Here is a 24,993-nt window from a genome sequence, read left to right as displayed (position 1 = left end):
AAGTGACACAGAGGATACGCTGGCTGGTGGGTTGGGAGGCCCTACAAATGTGTAGCGAAGGTGTGAATCATTCCGGCTCTGTGTGTGGAGGGAATGTGGATGTTGACTGTCACTCTCTCACACGCCGACACCAATTTCACACCTTTAGCTGAAAACAGAGAGGCTCACGGTGGAGCTCGGAAGCTCACTGATTTCTGGAACACTCTCTACAACAGCTCACACTTCCACAGAACACCTCAGCAATCAGCAAAATATACAGCGCCTATTTATACCAGCATTTAATTCACAGCTGGGTATCAACAGATCATCATTCAGCTTTGACAAGCCAAAAATCATTTCTTGAACACAAGTGATTAAAAAGATTTTAAAGCTAAAGTGGCTCCCACTGGTTGCTGTGGTATCCCAGGTGGTTGCGATGGTTTAGACACGCGCTATAGGTGCAAAGGTTGATGCTATGTGGTTAAAAAGGCTGCTATGTTGAAGCTAAATGACTGCTAGGGTATAGCAGGTGGATCCTAAGGTGTTTTTAGGTGGTTGCTATAATGTTTTAGGGAGTTGCTATGATTACACTAGTCTGCTATTTGGTGGTCTTGCTTGTGCCAAAATTACTGTTATAGCATCCCAGGTGGTTTCTTTGGTATATCAGTGGTTGCTATGTTATTGCCAAGTGGATGCTATATGGTTGCTATGGTCCTGCTAGATAGTTGCTATGGTATCCCCAGTGGTTGCTATATATGCATATGTATTTGTATTAAGTGGTGTCTAGGGGGTTAATATAGTGTTATATAGCTTAGAGCCAGTCCTATGGTTGCAAGGTGCTTGCTATGGTGTTGCAAAGTGGCTGCTAGGGTATTCCAGCTGGTAGGTATGGTGAGTGCTTTTTTGGTGCTTGCTATCTGAGTATTATATAACTGTAAGGTGATTGTTATGGTTGTTTTAGGCAGTCGCCAATTTGTGGCATATGGGGTGCTACTTGGTGGTTACTAAGCAGTTGCTATGGTATCCCAGATGGCTGCTATGGTGTGGTTGGTTAGTGGACTACTCTTAGTCCAGCAGTGACAGTGAGTGACTGACTTATTCACTTATATCAGCACAACACCATACTTATGTCATACACCACCACCAAGTCATTATCACTGCAATACTGAGAATGATCCATTGTAACATTGTAACATTGTAGACAAGAAGTAGGATAATAAAGTAAGCAGAGAAACAGGTACAGGACTACAGTAATCCTTTATGATCAGTGAACAGAAAAAAATAGATAATGTGTCTAGAAACAGGAAGGTGATTATAATGTTATGCATTATTGGTGATATTGCAATATACTAAACTGTAACCCTTGTATTGTCATATAGATCATCTATCCCATTATTTCCCTCTGACCTCCTTAAGGCCCTATCTATAGATGCTTTATTTTTAACTTCTATTATTTGCACTTCAATATTGTAAGTCGCTTTGGACAAAAGCGTCTGCCAAATGTAATGTAATGTAATGTAATGTAATGTAATCATATTGCCAGGTCCTTGCCAGTACACACACCCCTGATTCACACACTGTACACTACGTTCTCAGTTTAAAAAAAAAAACACACACACATAAAAGATCCACACACCAATATAAAATAACCCAATCTCTGCGTGCTCCTGTGTTCGGAAGCAGAGTATATTCATGACCTCCGAGGTTAAACTCATCAGTGCATTATTAATAAGATAAACGGCTGCATGAAGACAGAATATCAGTTAAGGCTTTCCAAGGGCACGAGGGTATAAAAGGAAACAGGACGTTTCTTTTAAAGAAGTGTTTAAATGTTAAGGTGTGTCGCTGCTCCTCAAAGGTAACAAGATCTTCTTAATGACAAGAGTGACACGACTATATTCAGAGATGGACAGACGGCAGGACAGTGAGTGCTGTAACTTCATGAGTCGTATCAGATCACATACTATCAGTTTATGTCCTACAGGCTGATGTATTATAGAGGCTTATAGAGGTTGCATCATGACATTAACACTGCTGTAAATAGTTGATTTAGTGCATGACTAAAGCTAAAGCTATAACGCTATACTAAAATAAATGCACATTTGTTGATATTAAAGAAATAAACTGAGTTGTTTTTATTTAACTGATTTATGGAAAAAATAGATTTTTACTTGTAGTTAAATCTATTTATTCTGAATCAAAGAAAATTCCTGTCTAATGAAAGCCAAATAAATTACAATCTACGTGTTTCAATATAATTGAATCAACAGCTGAATTAAGTTGGAAAATGTGAATTCAACTCATTTTGATTAAATGCAATGTGTTTCTTAACTGAATTAAGTTTATACAACATATTCTTATTTTAATTTACATTTTACTGCATATTGACTTTACACAGTTCTTACACAACCCTTACAATTAAGCTGAATAACTGAACTATGCTACATAAAGGGTTAGGGGGTCCCAACCTTTCGCAACTCATCTCCCACTTATCCCTCCACAAAATGCTCTGTGGTCCATGCCAAAGTTTAAGTGACCACTTAGCAATCTAACCAGCACTAGAATTTTAAAGCATAACAATCAATTAAACCACAAATCAAATCAAATTATTTGATTGGCTTGAATTGCCTCAAGATCTTTTGTAAAGAGACACAGTTTTAATAATTTATCCACATTTTCTTGAACGAGTCATTCACAGAACAATTATATAGGGAATAATGGGGGAGTTTCTTTATTGTTGGCCCCAAATCTCTTTTTGGAACTTTTACTTTTAAGTACAGGGAGGTTTGACTATGGCTTGCCTACAAACTGCAGCAGGAAAGAAAATTATGTCTTTGCTGGAATTCTCCAAATTAAACCCATTAAACTTATATTAAAATAAAATAGAAACATTAAAACTATTTTTAAACATTAAACATTTCGCTTCACTCAGATTATCAGTAATATTAACATGAACTAATGCCAGAGCAATCAACAAGCTTTATATAAATATGACATAGCCTTAAGTGTTTATGTTTGCAAATTATTTACAATAATAATAATTTACAAAATATTGGTCACATCCTAAATTGTTTAATTATAGATTTGAGTTGTAGAGAAATCCCCCCCAAAAGAGATTTGTTGCCAACAGGAGTATCATTAAAGCCCATGATGAGGGCCACGGCCCACTGGTTTAAAAACCACTGATCTAAATCGCTTGAACTGTAGAAGAAAACATTCTAAGCATCTTAAATCTCTTGGGGAAGCTAGTGTTTTTCAAGGGTAGCAAGTTTCAAAACACTACTACCGGTACACTACTTTTACTACACTGTTATATTCTCAATATTCAGCCTGCAAAGTCTAGTTATACTCATAAAACAATCCTAGAATTATTAATAGTTCTCAGACAAAATCTTTAACTGGTTTATCCATTAAAAATATAAATATAACATATTCTTTACAAAATGCTTATATTGTTTATAAACTATCCTGAGGGGCTACCTAACCTTTGATGAACCGTATGGTTATAATTCTGTTGCTAATCCTAATGCAAAAATTACTGGGAATTATTTGGTAGCCATTTCCCACAAAGGGTTTAATTCTAGGGTCTGTGAAATTGATGTTAATTATGACAGTACCACAGTTATGAGGCTGAGGAACTGAAGTGTGAGCCTATGTAGAGGGTTAAAGGATCTATGGAACTTCTTTTTTTATGGCAGTGCTTAAAACAACCTTTTTGGCACTTTAACGTTAAGTGTTATTTTTTAAACACGCTTGAAAATAAAGGTTACTAAATTGCATTAATAAATATATCAGTGCAACGGGTTGCAATAGACTTTCTGAGTTGTGTCAACTTTTTGTAAAATTACATTGATCCAAAAAAAAGTATTTTAAGTATAGTGAATTAGTTTTTTAGTTGTAGTGAAAAGCATTTTTAAATAGCATGAACTTAATAACTGTCGCCGTCAACAGATATTTTTACGTTAATTGCACTGTTATTTATATAATTAAGTACAATATATTATAATAACAATTGCATTTAATTGTACTGTAAACTGTAAATTATATTAAAATACATATGTAGCCTATCATTATGAAAAATTAATTTATTAATCTTGTTCATTTGCTAATATAGTTTCTTTAAAAAGCTTCTCTATTGCCCCTTTAATGTCAGTTTTGTTGAAGTTGTCTTAATAAAGTAAAACGATGTCAATATTCAACAACTTAATTAATTATTTAATATAATTATTATAATATGTTGTATTTAATTATATAAATAAATGCTACTTGATTTTTTGTGCAGTTAACGTAAAAACAATCAGTTATTAAGTTGATGATATTTAAAAATGCTCAAATACGTAAAATACTTTTTTAGATCAATTGTAATTTTACAAGAAGTTGACACAACTCAGAAAGTCTATTGCAACCCGCAGCATTGATTTTTTTTTGTTGACCCAAGGATTCATTTTTTTAGCGTGGATCTACATGTCTAGGAAAGGCTTTTAACCACCCTCCTATTATGATTGTTTTATTCGCATGTTAAATTATCCAAAAGATATCTAAAAAAATCCTAATAAGCAGTGTAAATATTTCATTACTAACTTCATTGCTAATTATTATCAATATAATTCATATTTAGTGCAATAGTGTTCCTTACCTCTAACAGGTAATGCTTCAATTAGGATAATTCACTCTTTATTCATTAAAAAATAGATGTTCAACCTTTTTTTATGTTTCCCTACTTTATTCCCCTTTTATACCTTTTGAAAGACCAACATATGAAACAGTAGTTTTACATAACATTGCAATTTTGTTTTTAATTTAGTTTTTGCAGGGGATGGTTGCAAATATTTGAGATGAACCATTTTCATATTATATGTTGATTACACTGGTTAAGGCAAGCAGAAGAAGTTTCATACTGAAAAAATACTTTTAACTATTTTTTTTTTATCTGTAAACTTCAAGACAATTTGCCCATAACATAACAGGAAGGTTAAATGGTCTACATGATTTTTTAATTCACAGTCATTCACAGAACGATTTTGCAGGAAACTCAAAAATTAGGGGTTTTCTTCATGGTTGTCCCCAAAACTCTGGTTAAAACTTTAATTTTAAGTACAGGGAGGCTCACCAAAGGCTTGTGTTCATACAAGCTGCAGCAATAAGAAATAAAAGGATGTTCTTACCTGGACCCCACATTAAACCCTCTTCCTCTTCCTCTGCCCTTCCTCAAGTCCTCCTCTTTCAACTTCAGCCTTCAGGCTTAGCGCTTCCACTCTGCTCCAGCAAATGTCCTGTAGGAGTCCTCTCAGGCATAAACAACCAGCGAGTCCTGAAAGCACCTTCAGCTGGTCTGCAGAAGAACCACAGTGGAGGAGCAGAAGGGTCCTGCTGGACTCTGCTGGTCAGCTGCTAGAGAAACTGAGGCTCTGTCCCACAGCCGGCAGCGTGCGCTCACGGAGACACAGGCCATGCCGAGAAAAGAAAAGAGCGAGCAAACACATCGCCCCCCCGCGTCCCTCCCCTTCTCCCTGCACTCGATCTCACCACACTGAGAATAAAGAACAAGTGCAAGACATTCCAGCAGCTAATCACAGCAGAACCTTAATAAGTGAGGACAACTGTGTCAGGAAGGGGAGAGGAGAGCGAGAGAGCCGGATCGAGGGAGAGCAGCAGGGGGGTAAGAGGTGGGGGGGGGGGAGAGGATGGGACAGGCAGAAGAGTCAAGTGTCAGGCATAGGGAGGTACAGAGAGGCATACAGTACACACAAGCCGAGAAACATACCTTCAGCTTTGCACACATCAGAAAACTGCAGCGGCTTCAGTCTTTCCCCGGGAAGCTGTAACGCAATGCAGGTATCACCATTTCATCAGGTATCATCACTGTCATGCCGTCACTCCTGATTTATCTGTCTGTCTTGTTATCTGTCTTACTCACTCAGCTTATTTTTAATTCACTTTATTTTTTTTATTTAAAGAGCTATTTAAAGGATAAATAAGAGTTTAATGAAGAACGGAAACTTCGATTAAAAAGATACTGCTGTGTTCACACAGTCCATAATGCCAATTTCTCAAATATAAAGTGCTAAGACTTTTATGTGACACAAAATGATAAAAGTTTACGTACACATTAACATATACATTTCGTCACCGTCAAAGCCAAACCTTCCCACTTTGAGACATAATGTCCTGAAATTAAATTGAAGCATTTTTACATACAGCTCTGGGAAAAATAAGAGTTTCTTTGATTTTACCAAATTAAAATCCTCTAAAATATAATTAAGAGGAAGATGGATGATCACAAGCCATCAAACCAAGCTGAACTGCTTGAATTTTTGCACCATGTGTGGCATAAAGTTATCCAAAAGCAGTGTGTAAGACTAGTGGAGGAGAACATGCCAAGATGCATGAAAACTGTGATTAAAAAATCAAATCAAATCAAATTTATTTGTATAGCACTTTTTACAACTGATGTTGTCACAAAGCAGCTTTACAGAAACATGATTACAGGATAAAGAATCAGGCAAAAATATTAAACATACAAAATACAGAATACAGAACCCCCGGTGAGCGCGGAGGCAAGGAAAAACTCCCTCAGAGCTGCAGGAGGAGGAAGAAACCTTGGGAGGACCAAAAGGAATAACAGGGTTATTCCACCAATTTGGGAGAAATGTTATTCGTAGTTTATAGAATAAAAAAACAATGCTTCTTTGACTCAAACATATACCTATAAATAGCAAAATCTGAGAAACTGATTCAGAAACTGAAGTGGTCTCTTCATTTTTTCCAGAGCTGTATCTAAACTTTCAGTGTCAATAGCGACAGCGACAATATACACACAATGCTAAATCAGAACATTTGTGACAGCATTGATAAAAACAGTTTCTCAAATTTACTTACAACAGTGTAAATGTGCTACCATCCCAGCTTTTCTAGAATGTGTTGCAGGCCTGAAATGCAGGAATAGATGTGTATTAACAAATAAAAGGAATTTAACCAAAAAAAAAAAACATATTTGGAGTTCATATAAAGGGTGTTGCATATCAGGTCAAAAACAATAGTATCATTCAATATTCTGTCTTAAAAGCAGTCTATTTTGTATTTTTATTGTATTTTTGTATATATATATTGCAAGGATTTAAGAAGAAATTTGTATCATTTTTGTATAATAAAGTTTTCAGTCCATATGCAGGTACTACATTTTAGCTGCAGAATTTTTTTCTTGAAATTATTAAAATATTTTTTGAAGTTTAGGGCCATACTGTCCACCACTATTCATACTCTCTGCAATTAAATATAAATGTACACATAAAAAAAAACACAGTTTGTTTTACTAAAATTAAATACAAGGCAACCAGTCACAATAAAACACATTTACATATTTAAGTCAAAAAGCACAGTAAAAAAACAGCATCCTGAATAAATAAAATAAGCATAAGAAATACGTTTGCTTCTGGTACATAAACCCCTGCAAATGTACACTTTAAAATACAAATTGTCCCTAATAATACTTTAAAAAATATATATTTTGTAAACAAATATAAAATCTACTAATTTTAGCTTTTAAATAAAGGTCATTAACACATTATTTTTATATTTCCTCTATAACATTCACATAATCAATCACAAATTCACCAACAGAAATTTTCTAAATGCACTTAAACACTGAAGTTATTATACATTGTTACATGTTACTGTTATACGTGTTTTTTTTATATAATTTTGCAGCTTTTAGGATTTGTTACAATAGCTGCAATATCCTATTGAGTTCTTACATCACTGTATTAATATTAAGAATAATAAAAGTAAGGAGCTCTTGATTTATAGCACCACTGGGGTGAACAAATCCAGTGTCCTCTACTTTCCATTAAAGCTTCCATCAAAGTTCCAGCCAATGTTACATATGAGGAAAATTCCAGTCACTCTGCATGACTGCATGACAGCTACAGTAGCTCAGTCAATTCCCATTCCACGTCTGTGATGCATCCAAAAGGATCGTAAGGAGTCAAACGTCCAGTGAACCCAAGCCTCGAAATGAATGTGCCAAATGTCATGTCTAATATGTAACCCTAGAGAGACTATCATGTGACACACAACACTACAGCACCCCTCACATGCACACGACTGATGATGTGACCAAAAAGCATAAAAACAAGAATGGAAATGGATAAAACATCAAAACAACATAAATTTGATTTAATACTGGGGATTTTTTAAAATCCCACACAATAGCAGGGTAATCTCAGAGCTGCTCCAGGTCACACACTGAGCACAACTGTGCGGGAGAAGGGCACAGGGGGTTTGAGGGGCTGCATTTTGGACCAGTCAGCACATTTCAGCAGTCAGGGGCAGGGAGGATAGGGTTACAGGGACATGGTGGCAGTCACTGGCCTTCTCCGTGTCTCCCCGTCATAAACAGCTCCCAAATGTTCACACTACAAACCATTAATGTCGTCCTGTGCTCCCACAAACCACAATTCATGTTTACATCTTGGCTACTGGGCAAGACCGTTTAGGATCAGCTGACAGGTCAATCAGAGCAGACTAGTTATCATTTAAACATCAATATTTATTTCTTATTATTAAGAATTTATAAAAAATAAAACTGTGTTTTGATGATGCAACAAAGGTAAGCCAATATTAATAATAATTTACACCAGCAGAGGGAGACATACTTGCATTTTAGGCCTTTTGCAGTTTGATATGGGCCCTCAATTGGAGGTGGCTTATAAATAATGTGTCTCAAAGTTGGTACACATTGGTAGCCTTGTGTACTCATGTATACATTTATAAGCTCACCGAAAGTGTCCAAGAAAACAAAACAAACCCACTGAACAACAACAACTGAAACAATTATAACCACCAAGTAATAAATAACATAACATTATATATTACATACCAATGACTGTAGAAAAACATGGATGGCATGGTTTATTCCCTTCCATTCTACAGAAATGAAGCCAAAAACTGTCCGCCATGTTGTCAGATTTGCATCAAGACTAAATTCAGCACAGCAGAGGCTCCAGACCAAGCGTCTCAGAACTCATGACTTCATTGAGGCTAAAATGAAATCACAGCTACTACAATCCAGTTTAATCCCCCAGTCGCCTCTCTACCCGAGTTTTCAAGTTGAGATGACCTTTAACTTTTTAACATGATGGAGAACAACACAGCATAAGAAGGCCTACTACAGTATAGATAATTATTTACTTAACAGGACAGAACCCCTAAAGGAGAACTCTGGTGTAAAATGGACTTTTGTTGTAGTAAAATATGATTTAAAAAAATACTTACCTTTGATGAATAGCACACCTCCGTTCTCCCACAGCTTTCTGAGATCCAGAAATTTTAACAGTTTGTCCAAACCCCCTTCAGACTGGGTGACACAGGGCATAATTCGCTTTTCCACCATTATACAGGGTCAAAGTAGCTCCACACCTCCTTGCTAGAATCTGAAGAGCCCTAACATTTAAAACAAGGCATTAATAACTTAAAAAGTGCACAAGAAGCTTATTAAAACCACTGTTTACATCCTATAAAGCTAGCTTCAGCTCCGAGCACCGCCATTACTGAAATGAAAATAAAACAAACATATATATATATATATAGACTCCGCATAGCCTTCCTCCTGGTGCCAACTGCTACGCTATGTTGTTTAATGGTTGTTTGTACACATTATTTTAATTTGCAATCTATGGAAGCCCATTTCTGCTCCTTGAAAAAAAAAATAAGGGCCCTACAGTAGTCATAATAATGAGAATAAAGTCATAATTATGTGCTACTTAGTCATTATAATGAGATACTAAGTCATAAGAGATCTCAGAATTACGACTTTATGAACTTTATCGACCTTATCAACTTGACTTACTATTACGTAATTATGACTTAGCATCTCATAATAATGCTTTAGCATCTCAAAGTAATTACTTAACATCTTATAATAACAACATTGTGTCTCAAAATAACAACTTACTCCTTCCACATAACAATTTAGCCCCTCAAATCAAATAATTTTTTAGCAATTTTGTACAAGTAGCTTTACAGAATTATTGTAGCAGAAAAAGAATCATAAAAACACCATACCCATACCATACACCATATGTATGCGTCTCAAAATAACGACTTAGTATCTAAAAAAAAAACACTTAGCTTAAAAGACAGTTAATTTACATAATTTTATGTAGGTGGTGGGAACTGTCTTCCATATTACTCAGTAAAAAGCAGGACTCTGTAAATAACTCTGAAGTAAATAATAAGGGAATTAGCAAGCTAGCTAGTTAGTTAGCCAGCTAATTAATACATATTCATAGCTTCTTACTGTCTGTGTTTATTATAAACAAATTTAATGACTGTTGTTTCTGGCAGTTTCCACATTTCACAGTTTCCAGTAAAAATAAACCTTGCTTCTGCACTTTTTATATGTTGCTCAACAAACTGAAAAACAAAAGAAATGCTGACTGAAACACTTGCTGTTCACACCAGCTAACTAATCTCAGTTGGAAGGCGGTGTAGAGGTCTGAAGGCCTCTGTATTTCAGATAGGCCTACACCATCATCACATTACCTAAACATAACTTATCGTTTTCAAGTGGTTATTCTGAGGTGTGAACACGGAGACCATGAAAATGGGTTGTGCTGAAAATAGAGCGACCAGTACCTGAGCTTGAAAATTAGCTGAGACGCTTTTCTTCAGTCATTAGGGGCTGAATTAGCCTCAGCTGTGTGCGCTGTGTGTGTGTAAATGAGGAGGAGTTTCTGCGGGAGAGGTATCTAGTTTAGCTGCAGAGTTTACCTGTGTCGGTCGGCTCTCTGGTTGCTGTGAGGAGGTTCTGTAAGCATGTCTGATCCAGGAATAATTGCCAGTCGATTCCTCTGTTTTGATCAGATGTACAGCTTTGAGAGGCGCCTGCAGACCTTCTCAGACTGGCCTTTCCGTGAGGACTGCCAGTGCACACCTGAGCAGGTGAGGAAAATGTGCTGGGTACTCTGATAGTTAGCCCTGCTGAATAGCGTGGTGTTGCGCTCCTTTTTTGGTTATTACTGAATCCCTTTCATTTTTATTTTTTTAAATATAGTGTTATATAATAATATATAATTAAATTATACAAAATAAACCAATAAATAAAATTAGGTGGAATAATTTGGTTTAACATTTTACCTGGAGATGGAGTGAGGGTTTTTTTTGTAGTGTAAAACATGTTTAAATACCTTTTTATTATATAAAATAAAATATATCAATAATATGTATTATATTTTATTTTATTTGTTTACATATATATTTTTTTAATAATCCAATAAATAAAAAATGAGGTGGAATAATTTGGTTTAACATTTTACCTGGAAATTGAGTGAGGTGTGTTTTTTTTTTTTTTTTTTTTTTTTTTTTTTTTTGTGTAAAACATGTTTAAATACCTTATTATATAAAATAAAATGTATCAATATTTATTGTTAGATTTTATTTTATTTGTTTACATATTTTTTAATAATCCAATAAATAAAAAATGAGGGGGAATAATTTAGCTTTAACATTCTACCTGGAGGTAGAGTGAGCTTTTTTAGCAACCAAAGCCACATGGGATGTAATACCAGTACGTGATTGGATTTAATATAATTGTATAGCATGTCTTAAATACCCTTTAATATGAATATGTATGCATATGTTTGTATTTGTTTTATCTTCTTATTTAAACAGTTTTTCATTTGTTGAATGAAATTGAATGACATAATTGAATCTAACCTCGTTTTAAGGAGTGTTTTGTTTTTTTCTCCACATAAAATAATATGAATAAATAATAAAATGTATGCCACATAGAGTAGCAAAGAGCATTTGAATAAATGTAAATTTGTTGGTCGCATTAAATCTTTTAAGATTTGATTATGGGAAAAAAATTACCTTAAAACAACCTTTTATTTAGCATTGCCTAATGGCTGTTGGTTATTGTTGAAATTCCCAAACACTGAGTTGAAACATTGAGCCAAAGTTCATGTAAACATTTTGAATGGTTTGGCTGAGCTCTTATACTTTCACAATGACTTTCAGTTTAAAGGGGCTTCCCACAAATAACAACATTTAATGATGTTAATGTTTATTTAAATATATGCATATGTATGCAAAAGTATGCATATTTAATGTAAGTAAAATTGAATACAAACCATATACATATAAAGCCATAATGTTAAATCAATGCAAAAATAAATCAATGTTTTAATGCATTAGTGATGAAAAAATTAATGATCATTCATGAGCCAGCCAAACTTAGGCCTTAGCACTGGCTAATAATGCCAGACCTTCAAAAAGGCTATAGTGTTTACAATGTTTTGATGTAGGCTGTGGAAATAGAAATATCTTCTATTTTAATACATTTAACTTTTGTTCTCAAATTATTTTAAACAAACTTGAGGCATTTTTTCACTTTCTCATTTTACTTGACTAGTGACCAAGCTAGACATACACCAATGACCAGGTTGGACCATCTGAAACCAGCTACCAGCGAAAGTAGTTGGAGTTGAGCTGGATTTTCCTAAGGGAGGCAAGTCAAGAGACTGCACAAGTTCCAGTTACTCCAACACTTGTGGCTGTCTTCAGTTGTCAGCAATGACGACTTGCACAGGTGTTGGATTTGTTTCGTTTTGTGAAGTCTTAAATCTTCTTACCTTTTTACATCTGTGTAACTGACCATAGCAAAAAAAAGGTGCCCCTATAGCTCTGCCAGGAGCTAATTTACTGTGAAGCCAGTAAAGAGACCCGGGAGCTCTCAGACTATGTGCACTCTGTTGTCCAGCAGATTGTCATGCATGTTATTTGATGCAATGTAAAAAGCATTGTTGGGTTTACATTAGGGGTGGGCGATATGGCTCTAAAATATCACGATATTTCAGGGTATTTTTGCGATAACAATATACTTGGCGATACAGGAAAACTAAAATAATTAATTCATTCCAGGAATATAGTATAACAGAATAATCATAATGTGCCAAAATAAATAATAGCATAAAATAATATAATGCAGCAAAAAATATTGCAGAATATTTAGTGCATGCATATAAACTGCAAACTAAAACAATTATACAATAAATACACTTAAAGCTTCACAGTAAATAATAGACTACTTTTAAGACAGAACAGCCCTATTATCACGATATGGATTTTTAATATCATGATATTTCTGTGTCACAATATATCGTATACGATATAATATTGCCCACCCCTAGTTTACATGCTTTACATTTTAGCCTGTCTGCATATCCTTTTATTTAGATTTTTTTTTTCCTTAGTTCTTAAACTGTTTGCTTGTTTTAATAAATTAAACATATTTTTCAGTCCCTTTTAATTTTGTAAATGCTCGGCTGCATTGAAAATCATGGTTACCCTCAATGTATTACCAAGTAGCAATAAAGGTAGGTTGGTTTTAGGTCAGCTCATGACTGCTCAACTCCAGACCTGCACTCACTCTTTGCTGTTTACATGGTTTTATATTACTCTGTCTGTCCTCAGATGGCCAAAGCAGGTTTTGTCCACTGTCCCAGCGAGAATGAGCCTGATGTGGTCTGCTGTTTCTACTGCCTCAAAGAGCTGGAGGGCTGGGAGCCTGAAGATGTCCCCTGGTAGGCCCGATTTCCTGTTGTTCAATCTAATATATCATATAAACAAGGTCTTGGAAGTCTTGGAAGTCTTAAATGGTTTAACTACGGTTAAAGATTTTTTTTTTTTGTGGACTATATATTGATCGAGAAATTATTGTGATACACATATAATACAATATTTTTGTAATTTTAAGACTATTAAATGCCACTGACATGATGACAGAATAGCATAAAAAAGCAATTATACACTTTTTTTTTTAAAGACAACGAAATTTAAATGAATAATTTATTATAATTAGTTTGGGAATTTTATATACTTTATTTCTTCAGCTACTTTACTCCACATTGTGTGTATAGAGTCAGTTATTGAAGCATGACTGGCTAAAAGACTGTTCACTGTTATATTTGAACAAACATACAAATAAACACAATGGACAATATCATGATTATCAAAAATTATTGGGGTCATGTTCCTTTTATTGTACAATAAATCAATATTGCAATTATTGTGATAGACCTGGGGCCTCATGTACTAAGACTTGCGTGGACTTCCTACTAAAATGTTCTGTATGTTACGCACAAAAAAATCCGGATTTATCAAACTGTGCGTAGGCAGAATTCCACGTACTTTCTCTTAGTACATCACAATCAACTTGAAATCAAGCGCAAATGCACGAAAGCAGCACACTTGCCACGACTCCTCCCTCAATTACGCAGAGTATAATGTTATTATTATTATTATTAATAATAATAATAATAATAATAATAATAATAATAATAATAATAATAATATACGCATAGCGTATAATTACCCATGTTTTAAGTTTTATTATTCTAAGATAAATGCTTTCATTTAAATGCTTTAAATGAGTTGCCTACCAAAAAGACACACGTCACGCACTCAGCTTGTTTTCTTATGCTCTTGGAAATCTAAAACTGCTTATAAGCCAGTCATCATCATGGGCCAAAAAAACATAATGGTCACGGAAAATGCGCGCTCAATGAATTCGGCCATTAGCAGTATTTTCCAGTAATGCCAACGCTGCATCTCCAACAACTCCAGCGCAAACCTGATCTAGGCTAAGTGGAAACACGTTAAACGATTATTTCTGTAAGACAATGAAACTGTCTGATTAATTTACTTTATTTTACCCAATAATGCTTACTTCAATGTGTGCATAAAGGATATCTTAATAGTTGTAATTTCAATGCATCGCCTCTAAGTGTCGCCAAATGACAAACACAATACGTACGCCCAAAACAAAACTTCCGTGGGGGAACGCACTTTCACACGTTCAAGTCAAATTTAGTACATCAGACCGTGAGCGTGAAATATGGCGTACGCAATGTTTTTGTGCGTACGCACCTTTAGTACATGAGGCCCCTGGACCGGACACAATTTTGTCTTTATTTTCATAAAATTATGTTGACACATTTTTATGTCCATAAAATATACAGTCCTAAAATAAGTGAAGATAAACCCATTAATATTAATGAGCCAAAATTTTGTTAGTGTTTAAACCCATCTTATTATTTTAATGTTTTGATAACTTGGAATATTTAGACATTTGTAAATTTCCAATCCCGTTGTCTGACTGATCTTAATGTAAAAAAGCGTATTGTGTATTTTAAAATGGTAGAACTGCATTAATTATGACGAGCAATGTTTATCGCAATTATCTGTTACAAAATAACATCCTAAAGGCCAAGGCCAACTATATAACAATGATTGGCTTAGACTTTACAGTAGCACAAGATAAGTCTGCAGGAAGAAAATGACTTGCGATATTTAGTGAGACCTGCTAATGTGGCGACAGCTTTATGACAACAAAGTAAAGTGACGAGAGGTGCAATAAAAGAGGTATTTCATGTTGCGATTATGTTGGGCTGCGCTGGCATGCATGTAAACAGGTTTATAAACAGAGTAGTCCTCTGTATAAGTCATGCAGATGTCTAGATTTGGTCCGTTTTCCTAGACTAACTAGTAGTGTTCGGGGGAAAGTCCTCAAATTCCAGTGTAGTCAGTCTTATCTTCAATTTGACATTTAAATTCAATACAGTGGTATAAATACTAGCTTGTACTCTTAATTATTTTATGTTCTGTTGGGTCAGGCTAATTGCTATACTGCTCTGGACCCCAGTAACCCAGTGCTGGATCTGTTGCACTTTGGTGTATAGTGTCTGCTATATATATATATATATATATATATAATTTTTTTTTTTTTTTTTTTTTTTTTTTTTTTTTTTTTTTTTTTTTTTAATATGTGTGTGAAATAAGGTCTGAGCATGCCAGACGTTCTCCAGACTGTGCCTTCCTTCAGATGAAGACCTGGAAGGAGCTCACGGCTATTGAGTTCTTTCATCTGGAGCACGGCAGGATCCGCAACTATATAGTAAGTAGTGATGCAAGCAATAAATGACCAGCAAACACAAACAAACAAATAAATAAATAAATGTTTTAAAAGTAGGGATGACCCAATCAGGCCATTTTGCTTCTTAATCTGATTTAAAGTTGTTTGTGCTGAATATCAAATCTGACTGCTGTTTGTGTATACTAGTGCATCTCAAAAAATAGAATATCATTAGAAAGTTACTTTATTTCAGTAATTCAGTTAAAAATGTGAAACTCATTATATAGATGTATTACACACAGTGATCTATTTTAAGTGTTTATTTCTTTTATTGTTGATGGTTATGGCTTACTGCCAATGGAAAAAAAAAAAAAATCTCAGACAATTAGAATATTATATAAGACCAATTGGTACTTTTGGCAGGGTGGGCAGTGTACCAAGTCCTGCTGGAAAATAAAATCTGCATTTCCATAAGAGTTGTCAGCAGAGGGAAGCACGAAGTGCTGTAAGATTTTGTGGGGAAAAAAATACACTGACTTTAGACTTGATAATAAAACATAGTGGATCAACACCAGCAGATGACATGTCTCTCCAAACCATCTCTGATCATCAGTAAATTTTACATTTCATTTGTAAATTAAGGGAGCAGAGTCTGGAGGAAGAGTGGAGAGAGACACAGTACAAGCTGCTTGAGGTCTAGTGTGAAGTTTCCACAATCAGTGATGGTTTGGAGAGACATGTCATCTGCTGGTGTTGATCCACTGTGTTTTATTAAGACTAAAGTCAGTGCAGTTTTGTTTTCCCAGAAAATCTTACAGCACTTCATGCTTCCCTCTGCTGACAACTTTTATAGAGAGTACCAATTGGTCTTATACAATATTTTAAATTTCAGAATACTGATTTTTGAGTTTTCATTGACTGTAAGCCATAATCAACAATAAAATAAATAAACGCTTAAAATAGACCACTCTGTGTAATGCATCTATATAATGAGTTATTTTGAACTGAATTACTGAAATAAAGTAAATTTTCAATTATATTAATTTGTTTGAGATGCTTTAGAATTATAATCCTCCAACAGTCTAGATAAAATATGCTGCTTATTAATATTGAAAAATGAATAATGGGTAATTATAACAGTTTATATAGTTGGATTGGGATTAAAATGGCCAATACCCAACCCACTAAAATATGCCTGGATCAGCCCTGATCTTGAGTCACTGTCACATCAGGACCTCCTTAGTTAAAAGGCTGATGTGATGCCTTAGAAGAGTCAGTTTTGCTCCACCTAATATCCTTTAATGGTTGTGATTTAGATGGATTTTTTTTTTTTTTTTTTTTGCATAATTAAGACGGTCGCTATTTAAATTACCTATATTCTATATAAAACTAGCTTCGTCAGTTAAAAATGCCCCCCAAACCACTCAATCTATGACCTTTTAGATCTCTATACTATGATTTTAATATATATATTTTGTTCCTTCCCAAACATCAAACCCAGAGGAAAATGGGACATATGAAGATTGCATGTTTCCGTGATGAAGTGGAAAATATCAACAAATACCTGAAGACTCTTTTTGACATTGCATCTTAAGCCTTTTTTTGGTATTTTTTTCCATGTGTGTTTTAGTGTACAATTATTTGTTTGAATAAATGTATATGTATTTTTACACCAAGCTTCTTCTTTTCCCCCCCACACACATTTTAATCATGTATATTTGTCTCAGTTGTGTAGCTATGGGTTCACCACAAGGAGGCAGTGTCCCACAGCTTTCAGTTTAACTTTAGTGTGTGTTTTATATGCACACACATTCACACACACACATGCATACAGATAGAAACACTGATTTCTTTTTAATTTAGGCTCCGCCTTCCCCCCCCCCCCCAGTCCGTGAGCTCAGGCCTGCAGCTACATAACATAACTGAATAAATGAAATGTTTACCACAGTTCCAGCCATTTAGCTGAAGTTGCCACTTTTTTACTTTGGAAGCCCCCACTCCTCTAAACCTTGACCCTGGGCAGATGGTCTTAAGCTCCTCCCTCTCAATACCAACTGTTGCCTCAGCAACATCTGTCACTGTGGAGACCTCGTGCTGTTGGGGAGGAAGGGGAGAAGTTTCTCATTTAGACTGATGGTCTGATCAGGTACACTCTGGAAACAAGACTCGGGTTACTTTATTTTTTTTTTCGACTTAGGTCCAAGTTGCTAAATTATTTTATGTTTGTATTTCTCTTTTTGTATATCTAGGGTGTATATACAGCTCTGGAAAAAATGAAGAGACCACTTCAGTTTCTGAATCAATTTCTGATTTATAGATACATGTTTGAGTAAATTGAACATTGTTTTATTCTATAATCTACGGACAACATTTCTGATTTTTAATCTGTTTTCATGCGTCTTGGCATGTTCTCCTCCACCATTCTTACACACTGCTTTTGGATAACTTTTTAAGCCACTCCTGGTGCAAAAATTCAAGCAGTTCAGCTGGATTTGATGGCTTGTGATCCTCCATCTTCCTCTTGATGACTATTTTCTAGAGGTTTTTAACTTGGTAAAATCAATGTTTTTAACATTTAAGTTGTCTCTTTTTTTTCCAGAGCTGTATATGTTCAATAACTCCAAAATCAAACTATCACAAGTCAGCAGGTTTATTTATTTACCTTCTATTTCAATGTTCCAGCTTAGGTTCTATATTTTACATGTAATATTACTATCGCCGTAATGTTTACTCATAAGTTTTGGGCCTGTATCTCTGTGAAGCAGCTTTGTGTCATTTGCTGTAAAAAGTGCTAAACAGAAATTAGAATAGAATTTTTTTTCTTTTTGTTTGTTTTTTAAATTTGGACAACATATGCACACAATTAAATAAAAAGAAAATCAACATTAAGTCATGAATTAACTTGAATTACCTTATACCATTTTTACCTAGTTAATTTAATGTTTTGTTATGCAAAGCAGTTACATAAACAACAAAAAAACAAACAGATGTCCCATACATTTCATTATATAAAACAATATAGAAGACTACAAAGGAACACAGAATTTTGTAATAAACAATAAAGCGTCTGACCCCCTCAAGTACCTGACCTGAAGTGTCTGAATATTCGATCTAATTAAAAGCAGACTCTGAAACTGCAAAGAAAGTGCAAAGCTTATATCAAAGCACACACTTAATCTAAAAATCTGCTTAGATCTTAAATATGATAAAAAATAGTCTGGTTTGTTTAACAATGTTTTTATTGGACACACCTTTTCTCATTCTATGTTTTTTTTAATGCATTGTAAATTTAATGTTAAAATGTTAAACTAGAATATGTTTTATTCTGGAATCTTTAGATTCTTTTAAGTCGCACATTTATCTTCAAGGACAGATCTGCAGACTCTTGGTATTTTAATCTCAGTGTCTTCATGAGGGAGAGTCACCTGGAATTGTTTTCTTAGCATCTTGAAGGAAGGAGTTCCTGGAGGTGCTGAACAATAGATGCTGCTTTTCCTTCACGCTATGAAGCTCCAGATCACCTCAAATCACCATCTCAGATCATCAGGTTTAGATCAGAGGATTAATGTGGAAATGTGGAGGACTAACCCTTTTTTTTACTATTGTTTACTACATAATTCCATATGTGTTTTCATGTGTTTTGTTTTCATGGGTTTAATATTAATCTACAATGTTGAAAATTAAATGAAACAAGAAATTGTGTGTCCAAACATAGACTGGTACTGTTTTTTCTTGGGGTGAGAAAATACCGCATTTGTTGTTTGCTATAGAAAGGTATTTATTTGTAGTGTGTGTGTGTGTGTGTGTGTGTGTGAGAGAGAGTCAGTAGGATAGGGCAGGACGGAGGATTAGAGATACTATCCCATCTCCCCCTTCCTCTGTCCTGGATTAATGTCTAATGCAGCCCTCTGGACACTGAGCCCCGATCAGCTGCTTAATTCTTTTTTTATCCGCTCGCTACGGAGCAAATAGAAAAATAAGACATTTTCAACCCAAAAAAAGAGCGGGATGATGTAACAGTTTAGAGGAAGGGCTCTGATGAATCGTCTCTTATATGCTGTTATATACTGTTATATGTTAACAGTATGTACAAGCATATATAGAGATTTTATATTTTTTTATTTATTATTTAAATTCAGTTCACCCTTTCTCTATATGTGTACATGGACTGTCCCAATCCTAAGCTGTGGACGTGGCCTTGTGCACCAGCTGCGAGTGTAAATGCCAACTGTAGCAGGTGCCGGGGATTTGTACAGTATTTAGTCTTTATGTTAATCAAGCAATTAGCATTGGCAATTAAGCGGCCCACTCTAGTGCTGTTATTAATTTTCATCCCCACGTCACATAAAGAGATTGGGAGAACAATAATCGGCTCTGTTCCTGCTCCAGCTCATAGCCCGTCGCTTTCTGTCTCGTCACTCGGCTGCTCAGAGGGCTGACGGGTGCCCAGTAGGCCTGCTACCAACCAAGCACCGGCGGGTTACTGGCTCTCTTTAGTGTACCAGCTCTCCTGAGTGTGTGGCATATGGACAAACGGACAGATGTTCCTAACAGAAAGTTTACAACCTGAGAGTGCGCCATTGGGGCCCATCTGTTGCTGTGTGCGCCGGGTTCCTCCCTCCCGATCCCTCAGCGCTCCTCATCTTACACTGGAGGGGCCTTTTCCCTCATCTCCCTCACCTCCGCTCGGCATCCCCCCACCCCTCTTCACCCAGAGCAGCTCCAACCCCATAATCAAAGCCATTCACTGCTTATTACATGCTGAGCAAATTAATGATGAGGGCCTCACCTGGAGGTGTGGGGTTAAACTCACAAGAGCGCAGGAGGCCACTCTCAATGAAGGCCGTGCTCTCGCGCCGCAGCAGGGTAGAGTGCACCAGCCTGACTTTTTTGGGCCGCAAGTTCCCTTTAGAAGTGCCTATCATAAGTCCTTAACCTAACCCTGCTCTGATCCTGACCTAAAAGCTTCCTTCAGACTTCCGTCAGACAGAGAAAGAAGGAAGACACGTATAAAACACTCTGTCTTTCTTCTCCTCGCAGTTGAGGAGTCTGAGGGGGCTGATCTCCACCTCTTTTCATGTTGGGAACAGATGGGACCAGAATGAGTGTGGCCAGTCTTTGCTAAGTCGTTTGGAATAGATTTAAATAGATTTAAATGTTGCACAGTTTTAGTTGAACAGGTAAACATACAGTTTTAATTATGATGAATTCCTGCATTTCAAAAAAACAATATTAAACATCAATTGTGATTGTGATTATTATGATTTGGTAGAAAAACATGCCTATCATGTCAAGTCCTTAAGCTAACCATGATCTGATCCTGAAGATTCCTTCCGTCAGTAGACTGGTTTTTGAGTGGATACTCAGCGATTCTTTTCATGTTGGTAACAGATGGGACCAGAATGAGTGTAGCCGGTCTTTGCTAAGTCATTTTGAATCCATTTGAGTGATTGTCACACAGTTTCTGACAGATGAACATACAGTTTTAATTATGATGATCACTTTTTGTCTTGTCAACTTTTCTGCATTTCAAAAAAACAGTATGAAACATCAATTGTGATTGTGATTATTATGATTTGCTAGAAAGAAGTTCTTCTCATGTTAAGTTCTTAATGTAACCCTGCTCTGATCCTGAAGATTCTTCTGTCAGTAGACTGGGTTTTGAGTGGCTACTCTGCGATTTTTTTCATGTTGGAAACAGATGGGACCAAAATGAGTGTAGCCAGTCTTTGCTAAGTCATTTTAAATCAAGAGATTTTTCAGATATTTCCAGAACTTGGTGAATTTATTAGATGACGGTATGTAAGAAGGTTCCAGCCTTGTTCAACAGTTGTAATTAGGCTGAATCCAAGATATTTAAATATTTGTATAGTCAGCATAATTCGAATTGTTAATATACACCCATTCCTGCATTTTAGACCTGCAACATGTTCCAGAAAACATTGGAATGGCCTCAGTTTACAATTAGGTAAAAACAATAAGAATCAATTGTGATTGTAATTATTATAATTTGCTAGAAAGGACCCTGCTCTGATCCTGAAGATTCCTTCCGTCAGTAGACTGGGTTTTGAGTGGCTACTCAGCAATTCTTTTCATGTTGGTAACAGATGGGACCAGAATGAGTGTAGCCGGTCTTTGCGAAGTCATTTTCAATTAGGAGAATTAGGAGATTTGTCAGATATTTCTAGAACTTATTAGATGACAGTGTGTAAGAAGGTTCGAGTCTTGTTCAACAGCTTTAATTATGATATATCTAAGATATTTAACTTTTTGTATAGTCAGCATAATTCCATTTGTAAATATACACCCATTTCTGCTATTTAGACCTGCAACACGCTTCAAAAATAAACTGTATTTTGGAATGTGTTGCAGACCTTAAAAGTGGGAATGGATGTGCTTTAATGAATAAAATGAAATATCTTTGGGTCCTACTGTCTGGAAATGAATAAGGGTAAAAGGAAAGGTCAGAAACTGCACTTTCATATTTGCATTTTATAAATTGACACAAATGTAGGCTATTTTAAGATGTAAAACATAAATAGTATGTTGGAGTGTTGTATTATTTGGTAAAGTAAATACCTGGGAAATAGCAATGAGATAGATATGCTGCTAAAGGTTGTGAGAAAACCCAATAAAATTACATCAATAACCGCTATAAGTACTGTACTGTATGTATGGACTTGTACATAGGCAGTATATTTTAGCATACATTTGCTCTAAAGCACTCTCATAATGTCTTTAAGCTCATCCACTGCAAGATGCACTAAAATGTTTACCCCAAAACTCTGCATAAGCTCAACCTTTCAGGGTAGATTAAAAAGGGAATAGCCAGACAAACGTCAATGTAGATTAATTTCCAAAGCTGTAGACGGAGCGGCGCGGTGCAGCTAAGGAAGCTTAAGCAGCAGACTTATTCATCGCCCTGCAGAGTCAAATACTGCAGGACTGCACTCAATACATGCCCAGGATTTTCACTCTGTAAATCACTTATTATAAATCAGATATAATGAAAATGAAAATATGATGGAGTCTCAGTTTTTATGCTAAACCTGTGTTCATGAATTCTGCTTTGATAGGAAATACAATAAAGATTTGTTATTAAGTTACTGCCACATGTAGGCTACAAAATTAGAGTTTTGAAGCATTTTGGTTGATAAACTTATCTAGATCTAGATATGGATCAATCAGTATTTTTCCAATCCAAACTGTTAATAGTTTTAGTACGATCGGTTCATTCCTCATAACAAAGGGGGGAGGGCTGGATGTTATATTAATCTTTCCAGGCAGACACAAGTGACAACCCTTTATCTTTTTGATGGTTGTTGCTGTAGGTTTGTTAGTGGTTAAATGTGATCTCCACCGTTTCCTGTTTTCTGTGCTTAGTGTGCAAGCAATGGTTTGTGTAATTTTCAGCCAATACCAAAAATTGTCATTGAAAATTGACATTGGTCAAATTTTGTCAACTTAGACATTCAGATCATATTCATGAACCAGCTCTGTGTGAGGCTTCTCAGTCCAAGAAAAGCAGCTAAAACTACAGAGCTTGTGCAGGGCTACTGTGTTGTACTTTATGTTGTTCCTTGTGCTATATCTGACTCAAAATCCTGCAGAATGTGTAAAACTCACGCATCTCATTAGGGGAAGCAAAGTAAAGACTTTTATCACCTCTAACTAGATATCCCACTCAAGAGTACATCACTCAGCCCAAACATTGAGAATCAGGATACAGCAAAGCTAACAAACACCACTAACCTGGGCAAGGGGTGTCAATTGTGGTGTTTTTTACAACCCTAAAGAAAATTTAATGCCAAAGAAGAACAGATGTTTATTCTTTAAAGAACAAATTTTAGATTTGTTCTTTAAAGAAGAACATTTTTAAGTTATTTAAATGCTATAGAATAAATCATTTTTTTTTCCCTACATGTTGAAAGAGTGATGTTATAGAAAAGCATTGTTTATTCCCTGAAGATGCATGTTTTGCATATTTTTGGTCCTGTCTGAAAATTTCCTCAACCATTACTTGCACACTAACCAAGGTTTGCCAAAAGTGTATTTTTCTAAAAAAAAATTGTTTTTATATGGTCTATTGAGAATCACACTGAACAGTCTTTCTCTACCACTTGATATTAATACTAATATGATTTTAAGAATCTTGAACCCATATATACAAACACATATAATAAGAATTTAACGGAAGACGCAGTCTCAGTTGCAAGCTCCTCACGTTTAATGAGTAGTTCACTGAGATCTCAGTAAAGGTCCAACAGACTTTCATGTCATGACCTTTATCCTCAACTGTAGGCCCTCCTTTATACCCTTGCCAAGTCTGCTCGCTCCGTGGGGCGGTATACTGTATTTTGGAGGGTGCACGGGCAAGCAATAACTTATAGCTCCAAATCCCACTGCGACCTCGCTCCCTCCCCTTATTCTGTCTCTTTTCTTTCCTTTTCCATCCCTTTCTCTTTTTCTCTCCATTACTTTGCATGGCAAGCGTTGTGAGGGGTCCACCGGCTCCCTTCGCTCACACGGCCGGGCCCTCCTACCTTGCCTTCTTTTTGTGCCTCCTTCCATAGAGACCCCCATCTGTCCCTCCTCTCCAGCCATTGTGGAGACTCAAAGCTGGGCCACCTCCACAAAGCAGTGGGCGTGTGGAGGGGGGGAGCCAGGGTAAACACGACAGCATCCCCGTCCCATTAGAAGCTCTTTAACTCTGACACCCCGGCACTCTCACGGGGCCCTGCGCTCCGGGCCCGGGCTCAACCCCGTAGCCCTCTCTCACAATATCACCCTGCACGGCCTATTCTTCCCCAATATTAACCACAAAACCTGCCTGAGCTCAGGCTCTCACACTGCTCTCACAGCTTTGTCTGTCTGTCTGTTCTGAGCCGGGTTTCAATAGGTGTGAATGTGCCGCTGCTGAAGACGTGCTGTTTCGTTTCTGAAGACGTGCTGTTTATTTTAAACGTGGTAGTTTATTACTAGGACAGGAGCAGCCCCTCTAAAAGACTTAGAAAAGAATGTTCTACAAATGTTTTTTTAAGTGAAGCCAAAAATGTAACCCTTTTGCTTCCCTAAATAATATTTTTTAACAAAGATGCATG

The 24,993-nt window shown here is 35.9% G+C and overlaps 2 protein-coding genes and 1 long non-coding RNA gene across 3 annotated transcripts in view; 1 reads left to right on the top strand and 2 right to left on the bottom strand.

Moving 5' to 3' along the window:
- Positions 1-5,533, bottom strand: part of znf385a (zinc finger protein 385A) — a 176,696-nt gene extending 171,163 nt beyond the window's left edge. The window contains exon 1 of the mRNA XM_022676907.2: positions 5,145-5,533. Within this exon, the coding sequence (XP_022532628.2) occupies positions 5,145-5,157 (13 nt within the window). The 5' untranslated portion in view covers positions 5,158-5,533. The remainder of the gene's footprint in view (positions 1-5,144) is intronic.
- A 210-nt stretch (positions 5,534-5,743) lies between these two features.
- LOC125806753 (uncharacterized) lies at positions 5,744-9,416 on the bottom strand. Its single transcript, XR_007441571.1, has 3 exons — positions 9,253-9,416; positions 6,859-6,908; positions 5,744-5,798 (listed from the first exon to the last, which is right to left on the bottom strand). It is a non-coding gene; the product is annotated as an uncharacterized LOC125806753 (long non-coding RNA).
- A 1,299-nt stretch (positions 9,417-10,715) lies between these two features.
- On the top strand, positions 10,716-17,562 carry birc5b (baculoviral IAP repeat containing 5b). The gene is made up of 4 exons (XM_022676716.2): positions 10,716-10,920; positions 13,453-13,562; positions 15,820-15,934; positions 17,394-17,562. Exons 1-4 carry the CDS (start codon positions 10,795-10,797, stop codon positions 17,484-17,486), a joined length of 444 nt encoding a protein of 147 aa, XP_022532437.2. The 5' UTR covers positions 10,716-10,794; the 3' UTR covers positions 17,487-17,562.
- Positions 17,563-24,993: the final 7,431 nt, after the last annotated feature.

The sequence above is a fragment of the Astyanax mexicanus genome, chromosome 13, assembly GCF_023375975.1.
Source record: "Astyanax mexicanus isolate ESR-SI-001 chromosome 13, AstMex3_surface, whole genome shotgun sequence".
NCBI lineage: Eukaryota > Metazoa > Chordata > Actinopteri > Characiformes > Acestrorhamphidae > Astyanax > Astyanax mexicanus.
Note: the sequence above shows the minus strand (reverse complement) of the source record. Positions and strands in the feature narration are given on the sequence as shown.

What these genes read in the sequence shown, in the direction of transcription:
- birc5b (XM_022676716.2), top strand. Translation starts at nt 10,795, where the DNA reads ATGTCTGATCCAGGAATAATTGCCAGTCGATTCCTCTGTTTTGATCAG. An exon ending in GCCAGTGCACACCTGAGCAG is followed by an intron (nt 10,921 to 13,452) that starts GTGAGGAAAATG and finishes GTCTGTCCTCAG; the next exon opens with ATGGCCAAAGCAGGTTTTGT. An exon ending in GCAGGATCCGCAACTATATA is followed by an intron (nt 15,935 to 17,393) that starts GTAAGTAGTGAT and finishes CATCAAACCCAG; the next exon opens with AGGAAAATGGGACATATGAA.